The following is a 12,204-nucleotide window of genomic DNA, read 5'->3' as shown; positions in this document are numbered from 1 at the left end:
AAAAATTGATGCTGAAAAGTTATAATTCATGATAATTTTAAAGAATACGAAAAATTAAATAAATGAAAATTTTCCATACACAAACCAAAATTTATATCCCTCACAATTTTGGTATCTCCTCGTGTTATTTGTGGTATCTCCTCGTGTTATTTGGACTTCTCTTATAGTTTTTTGTACTTCTTCATTCTTTTTGGTGTTAATTCATAATTTTTATACTTCTTCATACATTTTTATACTTCCTTATTTTTTGTATTTCCTCAAAAATTTTTGGTAATTCCTCGTGTTTTTCGGTGTTCCATCGTATTTTTTTGTACTTTTTCAAAAAAAATTTGTACTTCCTTATCCTTTTTGGCACTTCCTCATGTTTTCTTTGTGGTTCCTCTTGTTTTTTTTTTTTTTTTTTGAAATTCCTTCGTAATTTTTTGGTACTTTTGTATTTTCTCCCTCATGATTTTTGTTGGTCTTTAGATTTATTTTGGTATTCCCTCATAATTTGTTTTGGTTCTTCATGGTTTTTTGGTGCTTTCTTATAATTTTTTGGATTCTCTTAAAATTGTTAGTATTTTCTCAAAATTTTTGTACTTCCTCATATTTTTAATATTATTAACTTTTTTGTATGGTTTCAAAATGATGATTTGATACTGAAATATAATTTTGGAGTAAAAATAATTATTTTAAATATTACAAAATTTTAATGGAAAAAATTTCATAACTTTTATTTTATGATAAATTTTGTCAGGAAAAAATTATATTTTATGATAATTTTTTATAAAATGAAGAATTAAATAAATAAAACAAATTTAGTAAGACAAACCAAACTTAATATCCCTCATATGGTTTAATATTCCCTCATGTTTTTCCTTTTACTAATGTCTTTCTTTTAAAATTGATTTCTCAAGCCAAACCTTTATTTTGAAAACAAATAAGAAATTTTGACGTCATACTAAAATTATAAGACAATACTGAAAATCATGAAAGACTACCAATAATTATGATCAAATATTATGAAAGAAATCGTTTTCCGATTTTTTTTTTCTGTTTATCAAGTAGCTCATTTACATTTTTCAAAAATTTTACCTATTTATTAGTTAACCCTTTTGCAATTACAAGGTAACCCGTCCATAATATGAAAGAGTTTAGACAAAAAATATAGATTTGAAATATGAGTTTAGTCAAAAAATAATACTCGTTTTATAGATGAGTCAAGCTTTGAGTAAGCATTTTTTTATTCTGGCCCAGGCCCAACCCAAATATATGTCTGAAATATCAATAGTACCGATACCCTTAACAAAGTATCGATATATTTCACAAAAGTATTAATATCCTGCCTAGTATTGATACTCTTTTAAGGTTCGATGTTTTGAAAATTAAATTATTTTTTTTTGAGTATCGATACATTTCCTATAATATCGATACTATAAGCTTTAATATGGGATGGGTCGACCTAGACCCGAGTTTAACATTTATAATCTAAGCCGAGCTTGAGCAAAAATTTAAACCAATTTTTCGAACCAAACCCTAGCAATAGCAATTGAGCTTAAATTTGTATTAAGACCTGACCCAATTTATGAACTAACCGTAGTGTGAACTTTCCCTAGAATTTCGTAAAACGCAACCCACCTTGTTCTATTGTAAATTTTAAGAAAAATTCCAATACTCTCTAATTTTATCATAATAAATAAATTTCTTAATTGAAATGAAATTCCTCCTTTCCAATATTATCAAAAAAGAAGAGAATTCTGTCCTTCAAATGCCCCTCTAAATAAACTTATTTTGAGACTGTTGGGGCTTCATATATACCAAATAAATTTGTAAGAGCTATTAAGGGGCGGAAAAGAAACATCAGAGAGAATTTGCTAAAAGAAAAAAAGAATCATATTCCACAAAAGTCTCAATGGTGATCTCTTCCCATATTATTCATGTATATCTAACACCTACTGTCGGTTCATTGGACAACTTTACTACTCTCACTCAGCGAGGTTAATCAAATCTTATCCTTAACAAGGCATGGTTCACAATGCTTCCTTTAGATGAAACCTCCTCGCTATATCCCTAGCATTGTCATATTCATTTAGCTCAACCAACATTTTCTTCAACCGACGAGCTAGTCCACCAGCCTCACTTTCACTTACACCTGACGCATGCCTTCTCTCCAATGTTTTTCCTAACGACAACACACAATCCACCAGCGGTTGCAACTTGCTACTGCACATTTAAAGAGTAAAAAAGAAAAATCATGAGATGCAGAAGCCAGGAAGCTTCCGAACGAGAAGCAATCATGTAATTAAGTCGGAAAATACCAAACCAGTACCCTTGCAACATTCGTCGTTTAAAAGGTGAGCCTTTTATGTTATAATTATGTACATATAACTTCTATTATGAGTGTAACGTATTGGTGGGAATTTCGAGAGGGAAAGATAAATTTGAAAAGTAAACAGTAAAACAATGATTACACAGGGAAAGCAGAAAAAATGCAGATGAAACAAGCAATAATCCACGGGGGAAGAGGCCAGAAATGACAGGAGCAGGATGTTGGATATTTATTCAAATTTGTAGATTATATAACAGTTCAAGCATAATTGAACCATGGTTGCGCAAAATTACTCGGTTCAATAGGCACACAGATGACCAATTTGATCACAGCAGGTGGAGAGCAATTATGGAAATTTAATGCACCTTATTAACCTTTTTCTATATGGTATAAACAGACTATTAGTACCTGGAATCTCGTGAGACACTTGTGCCTGCCCACACCCCAGATAAAGAAGCTACAATACGTTCTGTTCTTGTGACAGCATCATGAACATCTGAAGCAATGCACCGAATATGAGGTAAAATTTTCCCACACAAAAGGTCATCTAGAGCAAGCCTCTCTAAAACTGGCAATGCCAGGATATCCTTCCACAAGCAGATATTTCTCATCAAACGAACAGACATCCCAAACCGATATGCAGCAACTCGTGCAGCATTTGGCACAGCCTTCATCACAAGTGGGGTCCATGTTGGGACCTGCGAAGTAAAAATATCAAAGAATCACAATAATAAGAACAGTTATGAGTTAACATGTCCATGGTCAAAGAAAAGACACATAGAAGCACAGATGCCATTCTGCAGATGTGCACACACAGAGATAAAGAAAGATAGATTGAGATATAAATATATATATACAGAGGAAGAGAGAGAAAGTAAATACCACAATATCAGTAACGGCATCCCTTAGACGAGAGCGGATAGTAACTAATAATTCTGCTAACACCTCACTAGAAGGAGGAACATAATCTATAATCAAACTTGTTGCAGAAACGACATTCTTTGTTTCTTGTGTGCTAAGCATGTCCCAACAATGGGAAATTTCATGATGCAATACTGGAAGCGCAATCTTTTCCACTAGTGCAGGAACGAGGTTAGCATCAGAATCATCAAGTGCAGAACTTCCATCTTCACAAAAACCATAATTGAATAGCAAATTATGCCTGCAAAGGTGAAAGATATTCTTAGTACAAATAATAATTGAAACAGATGCAAATATAAACCTTTAACATGTGTCTGTTCATTCAAGCATGCAACTTCATTTCTACCAATCAACCCGAGATAATCAAGCCCATATCAAAATATTCAAAACAGGGCACTTCTTAGCATAAATTCTAATTGAAACAGATACAACTATAAACCTTTATAATGTGTTTGTTCATTGAAGCATGCACCTCTGTTAGCACCAATCACCATAAACTAAGATAACAAAGCCAGCAAGCCCATATCAAAAGATTCAAAACAGGCTATTTAAGTTCAATTAGCAATATAACTGAAGTTCTTTAGTAAAGCACCATTACCATTTCATATCAGAAAAGTCTTCATCACCATGGAGTGGGTCCCACCTAAGCAGCTCAAGTCTTACATATGGAGAGAAGATAGAAGGAATACTTAATGACATGTAAGCATCCCGATAGCTTGAAGAATAATCTTTCTTCAATTTTTCAAACTTCTGTTTAACAGCAGAAAGTTGGGAATATTCCTCGGATGCATCACTGAAAATTTCATTTGCTGTTTGAAGCAACATGTCACGGTTTGACCGATATGCTGTACTCTCACTATCACTCTCATCAGTGCTTGATTCTCCTTCTATTTTCTGGTAGGAACGGTCTGTCTCCATGGATGATAATCTCTTAGAATCAAATCGAGCTTTCCTGCGTTGACGAGCCTCGGCCCTTCGTTCCATATCCAAACGTTTCTGCCGGTTCACATCTCTACCAAATTCATCTAACTTAACCGGTAAATTTACTTGTTCTCTAATGGCAACGGATGCAGCCTGGGCTGCATTTGTAGCAACTTCAATCATTGCGGCACTGCTTCCACGTTCACTGAAAACCAACATTGCTGCTTTCACAGCTGCTTCAACCTCCAGCATTTCATCATCATTGTTTTCAGATCTTCTTTCCAAGACAGCTAATGCCCGTTCTTCATTAAGTTTCTGCATGTGCTCTTCAAGTTCCTCTATAAGGGGAGCTTTATGCTGAGTAGAAAGTCATAGTAAAAAAGATAAGCATCAGTATACAAGCAGGTCTAGTTAAATGCATGCATGAAAAAGAAGCCTCAAGAAAACTGAATATCTAACAAGAAGTCACTCCAAACAAATAAATTTCTTAAGACCATGTTTACATACAAAAATCAAGTGGTATTAAACATACCATCTAAATGCCATCCAAAGGGCTTTTTAATAATATATTATGCTTGTACGTGCTAATGTAATTTCAAGCATTTAGCTTATTTTCGGATTGTGCATTCATAGCTTACAAGTACTTTTTGCAAATTCAGTTTCTCATAGCTATCAATGATTCAGAACTTGATATTTGTGACTCAAATTTTATGTTAGAAATACGCTTTTCACAAATGAAATTTCAAATTACTTATTCAGTATTTATTTTTGAGATCACTGGTACTACATGAACAAATCCTGTGTAAAAGTGTGTTTGCATGCCCATGAGTAAAAGTGTGCTTCAAACATTTTTGGATGTAAAAGGACACTAACTTTTGCTTTTACATATTTAAATTATCCTTAATAAAAAATGATGCAAAGAATTAATATCCAGATAGTAATTGAGATTGATATGAATTGAATTCAATTAAAATGAAATTACCATTTATTATATTTCATCCAGTATATGTATTTCCTACTTTTGTTATTATTAAATATTTTTTGCTGATCAGATTTATTATTCAATACTTAAATCACTTATAATTTTTAAAAGTAAAAAGTTCTAAAATTTAAGATATGTACTCTCCAAAAGAGACAGAGAGAGATCAAAACAGACATCTAATTAAGGAGGAAACGGGCACACAGGAAAACAGGATATAGAATCAGATAAAGCCATACCTGCAAAAATTCACATATAACAGAAACATAATCACGAAGCTTTTGCATAAAGATGAACTTCTCACCAGCAGCAGATAGAGACTTCTCAAGAGCTGTGATATTGAAAAGAGAGGCTGACAAATTCTCATCAGCCTTACTCAATGATGAAATGGTTCTGGCATGAGATTCCTGGTAAGGACATAAAAACTGATTAGGTACCAAATAATTCAAACATCTCTTAATGCACATCAAAACTCAGGTAAAGAACATTTGGAAGTGAAGAGTACCTATGCAAAAAATTTGTAGCATATTTATAAAAAATTTGTAGCATATCTCTTAACGAAACGAATTAATAAAGCTTGGACAATGACACAAATAAGCACCAAAAGGACTGATTGCAACAATGGACTTTCCTGCATATTGGACATCCCTCCTGTACTTAGTAGCACAATGGTCATGTCACACTCATTACATGCGTTGCAGATTCGAAGTTAAAACCTGAGCTTTAATAGGTATGATTAACCCGTTAAGTAATTATGTGATTTTAGAAAATCCATCAAGAAGTTGATACAATAGTTGACCCATGGAGCCCTTCCATTCAAATCTCATTTGGGTATCAAAGAGCTATTGACAAGTTCTACACATCTTAATATCGACCAAATCCCACATTGTTTCATGGAAAACAATAAATCTACTAAAAAGAAGCTATCAGTCATAAGCAATGGAAGGCTCCACGTAAACACCACAACAACACTACTTAGGCAACTTGTTTGGAACTCAAGTACTACTATCTAATCTTGCAATCTCATTTGAATTGGAAGTTATCAAAAACACATTTACTCAATGCATCACTAAGAAACGCAACATCATCAATTAGTCAAACAATTCCTGCAATCAATCAGTTATCAAAAGTCATTTAAATCCTCGAAAAAACTCTATGGCAAGAGCTTCAGAGATAATATTAGACATCTAGCAGAACTTTTGATGCAAATCTATCAAGGAAGCCTACATCACAGTGCAGCCATTTCATTGCAATGCCCCACCACCGAAGCCTATAAATGACTAAAAATTGGAAAACAAACCAAAACCACAGAAGTAATAGTTTCTAGCATCCTTCCACTTTAGAAAGCTTGAAAAATATCAAAACAATTGGTCTGTTTTATAAAAAAAATGATACTGTATTTATGTAAAATGGTATGCCTAGAATTGACTCCTTACAAGTGTGACTACAGTTATAATGTTCTTCCAGTTTCATGTTAGGTTACCCTTTGGATTCAATTTAAAGCATACTTCTCATACAAACTATTGGCAACAACAAAACTAAAACCTATCAACTCATACCCACTACCAGGTAATCAAAGTTAAATCACTTTGGTTTCTATTTCATACTCTTTAAAGACATGTAGAGAACATAGGGATACCTTAAGCCTCCTCAAATTCTCTTGTAAAGCCTTTTTAGCAATCTCAGCTTGTTGAGATATCGACGCAACATCTAAACCTTGAGAAGCCCCAGCTGCTCCAACAATGCTTGAAGATGGAGCAGGTGGCACACTTGACATCATCGAACCATATGAAGCCATTGTCGAATACCCAAACATTTTCTGGTGTTGCTGAGGCATATTATGAACCATAGCAACTCCAGCAGTGGTATTATTACTAATTACAACTCCATTAGAAGTGTCATCCAACCTCTTCCCCAGTCCTTTCCGGAACTGCTCTTCTTCCCACAACTTCTCCTCCTCATCATCATTATCCTCATCATGAATCTCATCTTTCCTCGAAACTACACCAATTGCTCTCTCCTCAACAACCTCAAACACACCCTTTTTCCCACTTTCACCCAACAACCGCCCTCGGAACTCTGCTTCCTCCTCATCACTCAACTCTTCCTCTATACCACCACGATTACTCCCACTATCCAGTGATATATAATCAGGAGCAGGCCTTGCAAAAGACTTACGAGCCCGGTCCTTCTTTGCCTTGATAGCCTCAATAGTTGCTTGGTCAGGAAAGGCCGAAGAATCCATATCTACTTCTTTACCAATCGCCATCGTTGTCAACCTAGACTCTACTTCGTCTTTATCAAGTTTATGTTGTGGGACATTCTCTTGCTGGGTGTTCAAATTTTGGGATTGGGGTTTGAGAAGGCCTTTGAGAACAATCTTAGGCTCAGATGACATGGAGGAAGCCCGTGAAGAAGGGGCAGCGAGGGTGCGTGTGTTCTTTTGGAGCTCAAGTAATGCTTCTTTTGTATAAGTACCAGCTTGGGGTTGTACATTGGAAGGTAAAGAAGAAGAGCTTTTGCGGTCTTTCATGGAGGTAATCTTGTGGGCAGATGAGGGTTTGGGAAACCGAGAGGAAAGGGGTTTTTCTCTTTCTCTATCTCTGTTTCTATTTGAGGATGATTTGGTTGTTTCTTCTTCATTTTCATCGTCAGCGAAACTGAGGAGTTTCGGAATTTTCTTCGTGGCGGGTTTTGAAGATGACGGGTTTGTGGTGGCAGTGGCAGAGGTGGGGTTGTTTTTATTATCGTTGCCGTTGTCATCGTCGTCAACATCATCACCACGGCGACGGAAGTTCCTGGCTCTGGTACCGCTGCTCATAGTCAACGGAAGTCGCTCGAACACTGTGCCAAAAATCACAAAAACAAATAAAATAAATAAAGGAAACAAATAATATATTGAACAAATGATATAAGTTAAATTCAACACTTAATTTTTCAATACTTCCCTATTAAATTCAATGATTGTTGATGTTATAACGAGCGTAAAATATACATTTTTTAAACATCTCAAAAAGTATTAACTCATTTTAATTCAAATGAGAGAATTTTTTTTTTATGAGTTAAAATTTCATGTAGATAAGTTTATAATTTAATATGCTTTAGTGAATCAAATGACAACACAAAAAAAATCACACAATGCATTTTTTCTCTCTAAGTCTAGTTACTTTTCTAGTGATTTCAACCCCAAAGCAGGAAAATTCTAATATAACAGTTATGATCTATTCGCAACCAAAAAGGAAATTACAGCCTTTCAGTTTAAGAATATAACAGGATACTGATAAATAGATCAAGATGCTGCCAACCATATAAACACCAAAAGTTAAAACTTTTTAATCGCAATTAAGGTCGATGCCTTTCAATATTAACAAAAATGTAAAAGAAGAGCCAAACTTGCACTCCATGTGAAGCAGAGCGCAAGCATTAACTTCTGATTTAATATCTGGAGAAGATACAAAGAGGCAGATGGCTATTTGATATTTGGATCGCAATCCTCCATCAGACACCACATTGCCCACTACTCCAATATTCCACTCGGGGCCAGGCACTTAAAAAAAAACCGTTTAACAAACTCTTATCACCAAATCTTTAAACATTACAGCACATGATACATGCTGAACTGAAGAAAATTCTAGGGAACACATAATCAGTACTCATCAGTTAATTATACATCCATTCTGATGTTAATAATCTTGATCCCAGGCAACTTACTGTAATAAACTCAAAACAGTGGCAATAAATCCAGATTTCAGCTCCAACAAAATATCATACTTGCTAAGTCTCAGCCCTAAACTAAACCATAATCAAACACTTCCACCAAGAATGTTTTTTCCTTTACCAAATTGCATTAATTTTATAGTGATTTCAACCCCAAAGCTGGAAATTCCTAATATAACAGTTATGATCTATTCCCAACTAAAAAGGAAAAGAAAAACAAGTCATACTTTTTTTTCTTAAATAACAGAAGCTCAGGTTACTATAAACTTTCCAAACTCCTACCATTTGGAACCTAATAAAATACAACCCCTTTTATTTCTTCTATCGCTATTCAAAATCCAACAAATTTTTTTAACTTTTGATAAACACGTATAGCAAGGCTAGTCTAGCTGAGCTACAAACTTATTAACATCTCAAATCTCAAAAGATTAAAAAAACTAAATGAACTGATAAATCTCAAAACCAGAAACCCAGAAACATAAAAAGAAAACAGATTAAACCCAGATCCCATACAGTTAAAAAATATGCTTAAGGTTATTTTCTACCAATTTAAGGATTAAGGTTTATAGTAGATCACTCCATGGGCCAGGTTTGGGTCGGGCCATAATAAAATTTAGGTCCAATTGGTAGGTCAAGCCCGGTCTGTATTAATTTTTTTTTAAAATATTTTATTATATAAAACAAATTTTAAAAATATAATATATTGTTTACTTCAAAAATAATTCTTATATTGTAAATTTTATCTCGAATGTTTAACGGTAAAAAAAAATTGGCCTAATGGAAACATCCACGTCTTTATTTATCCATGTCAGCTTTCCACATGTCTACTTAGTAACTACGTGTCAACATTTTTTCCACTCCTTGTTGGCGCAAAACCATTGAAATTAAAATGAAAATGAAAATGATATATTATAAATAAATTAAAATAAAAACCTTACATCTAAAAAATATACTTTCCAAGTAATTTATCTTTTCTTTTCTAAAGGTTATTATCCATGCTTTTGTTTCCTTCCAAAGGTGCACAGCAAAAGAAAATAATTCCCAAAACAAAGGGAATTTAAACTCAAGCCTCCAGGCAAATGTTTATTCAACAGGGACTACTAGCAGGACCATTCAAGTTATCAGTCCAAATTATGCCCTTTATTACCATTCAGTTTTCAGTTCAACTCCTTATTGTGTGATGGCACAAACATCAATGTGTTTAGCTTCCAATCCAATCACATGCTGACTCAATTTCTGCAGTTGAGATATCTCATGTCCTTATATCCCCAACCAATAAGAAGAGTAATTTAGCTAATATCCAACCTTATCATTAAATACAATTCAAAATCTTATGCATGCCATACAATACTCAGCATAATTAGTCATCCAACAGATTATCACAGATTGGTCCAATTCATTAGTTAACCTGGAAGAAGTTGTACACTAGAAAAACATATGCATTCAGTTTTAAAAAAGCACACTGATCCAGACATAGTTCGCTTCCAGTTTGGCTACTTTTACAAAATTTTGATTGCTGAACAAAAAATTTGAATAACTAAAGCAGTTGACAAACAGTTGGTCCAAATGTTCAGATCAGAAACATGCTCAGGTTTGTGTATGTGAGTGTGTATCCATACATGCACGTTAAAAGGTTTCAAAGCCAAACGCAAGACAGAAGTTATGTAGTTTACAAAATATATGCATATTATATATACACAGACACACATGCATACATGCATATGCATAGATATCTAACACCACAACATAAAAGTCTTGTTAAGGACCAAAGATAACCAAAGTAACAGAGAACTCACCGCAACAAAAATAAAGCACACAAAACTAACATATGCAGACACAAGACGGACATGGTAAACAATAATAATTCATGAAATAACAAATTATCTAAATTATCTATCACCCCCCCAAAAAAATAAAATAAAAGAAGTAAAAGTAAAAGCATAACCAATACAACTGCAATTAGAAGTTAGGGATAGTATTTCTTATTTGTGTTTTTCAACAAAATCAGGATAAAAAAATGCTCACAGCTTTAAAACAAAACTCTAATGTTCATACCTTTAAAAATAACTCGATGGAGGCAATGTGCGTTGAGGCCTGAGGGAAGCGACAGTGGGTGTGAACCGTGAGGTCAGTGGTGGTGACTGGTGAACGATGATGGTGGTGGTCGGCCGGTGGGTGTAGGTGGAGATTGGAGTGGCGAAGGCAAATGGAGGAACAGAGGGCTGTTAGAAATTAGGGATTTAGAACTTGGTTTTTGGTTTTCAAGAAGGAACGACAGATTGGACAGAGAGAAAAAAAGGAAGCATACGGCCTATACTACAGGCATGTTATTCGGGCCGGTTTAAATTAAAGAGAAAAGGGGCCTTTTTCTAAAGCCCATTTTGCGGGTCTATGTTTTTGTTCAAACTTTCTCATTTTTTGGTGAGCCTTCGAGCTTGATTGAATAGACCAGTCCTTGGATAGATCTAGTTTATAGGTAGAAGTAAGTATTATTTATTTATATTTATTTTAAGTATTTTATTGAGTTAATATCAAAGATTAATCGAACATTAATTCAATTTTAGAATTATTAAAATATTTTTCATATATAAATTAAATTATATTTTTATGAGGGTGTTTTTATCCTTTTATATAAGAAATCAATAAAAAAATTTATTTGAAGAGATTTGAAATTGAAATTATTAAAATACATTCTCATATATAAATTAAGTTATGTTTTTATGAGAATGTTTTTATCTTTTATATAATAAGTCAATAAAAATGATCATTTTGATATTTGAACACAAAACACCATGAATGATAAATAATTAAATTTATCATTGTAATTAAAAATTAATTAATTTTTAATAAATATATTTGTTACATAATTTTCTCCCGATTATAAATTTAATATAAAAGATTATAAGAAAAACCCACAAAATAATTTCAGTGTAATTTGAGTTTTTAATTAATAAAAAATATTTAAATTTTGTATTAAGTAAAAATAATACTAAAATAAGTTAATCACGTGACTAAAAACCTATTTGTTTCTCTTTAATTTTGCATAGTTTAATGACATGACATGTACTTAACAAGATTATTGAGCCTAACATTAAGATGAAAGTTCAGAAATTATTAGTCTTGCCTAGTCATTCTGTCTAAGGGACAATCTTGGTAAAAAAAATTATCTAATCTCTCTTAATTTTGATATTGAATAAATTAGTCCATCTTTTAAAATTAGAATAATTTAATTTTTGTCGATTTTGAATTTGAGCAACTAATGACAACATTAATATTTTTTCAATTACAAATAATTTTATTGGTATAATACTAAATTTAGCTGTCAAATTTTACATTTTATCATTTTGTTATTGAT

The 12,204-nt window shown here is 33.1% G+C and overlaps 1 protein-coding gene and 1 non-coding gene across 2 annotated transcripts; both read right to left on the bottom strand.

Annotated features, from left to right (window-relative positions):
- Positions 1-1,852: 1,852 nt before the first annotated feature.
- Positions 1,853-11,168, bottom strand: LOC105776998 (transcriptional repressor ILP1). The gene is made up of 7 exons (XM_012600014.2): positions 10,905-11,168; positions 6,772-7,976; positions 5,372-5,539; positions 3,831-4,510; positions 3,194-3,473; positions 2,720-3,009; positions 1,853-2,205 (listed from the first exon to the last, which is right to left on the bottom strand). The coding sequence occupies exons 2-7, from the start codon at positions 7,951-7,953 to the stop codon at positions 2,013-2,015; spliced, it is 2,793 nt and encodes a 930-aa protein (XP_012455468.1). The 5' UTR covers positions 7,954-7,976; positions 10,905-11,168; the 3' UTR covers positions 1,853-2,012.
- On the bottom strand, positions 8,504-8,614 carry LOC128034379 (small nucleolar RNA snoR98). Its single transcript, XR_008190504.1, has one exon. It is a non-coding gene; the product is annotated as a small nucleolar RNA snoR98 (small nucleolar RNA).
- Positions 11,169-12,204: the final 1,036 nt, after the last annotated feature.

This window comes from Gossypium raimondii, chromosome 10 (genome assembly GCF_025698545.1).
Source record: "Gossypium raimondii isolate GPD5lz chromosome 10, ASM2569854v1, whole genome shotgun sequence".
NCBI lineage: Eukaryota > Viridiplantae > Streptophyta > Magnoliopsida > Malvales > Malvaceae > Gossypium > Gossypium raimondii.
Note: the sequence above shows the minus strand (reverse complement) of the source record. Positions and strands in the feature narration are given on the sequence as shown.

What these genes read in the sequence shown, in the direction of transcription:
- LOC105776998 (XM_012600014.2), bottom strand. Translation starts at nt 7,953, where the DNA reads ATGAGCAGCGGTACCAGAGCCAGGAACTTCCGTCGCCGTGGTGATGAT. An exon ending in ATGCCGTTACTGATATTGTG is followed by an intron (nt 3,010 to 3,193) that starts GTATTTACTTTC and finishes TTTACTTCGCAG; the next exon opens with GTCCCAACATGGACCCCACT. An exon ending in AGTGTCTCACGAGATTCCAG is followed by an intron (nt 2,206 to 2,719) that starts GTACTAATAGTC and finishes TTAAATGTGCAG; the next exon opens with TAGCAAGTTGCAACCGCTGG.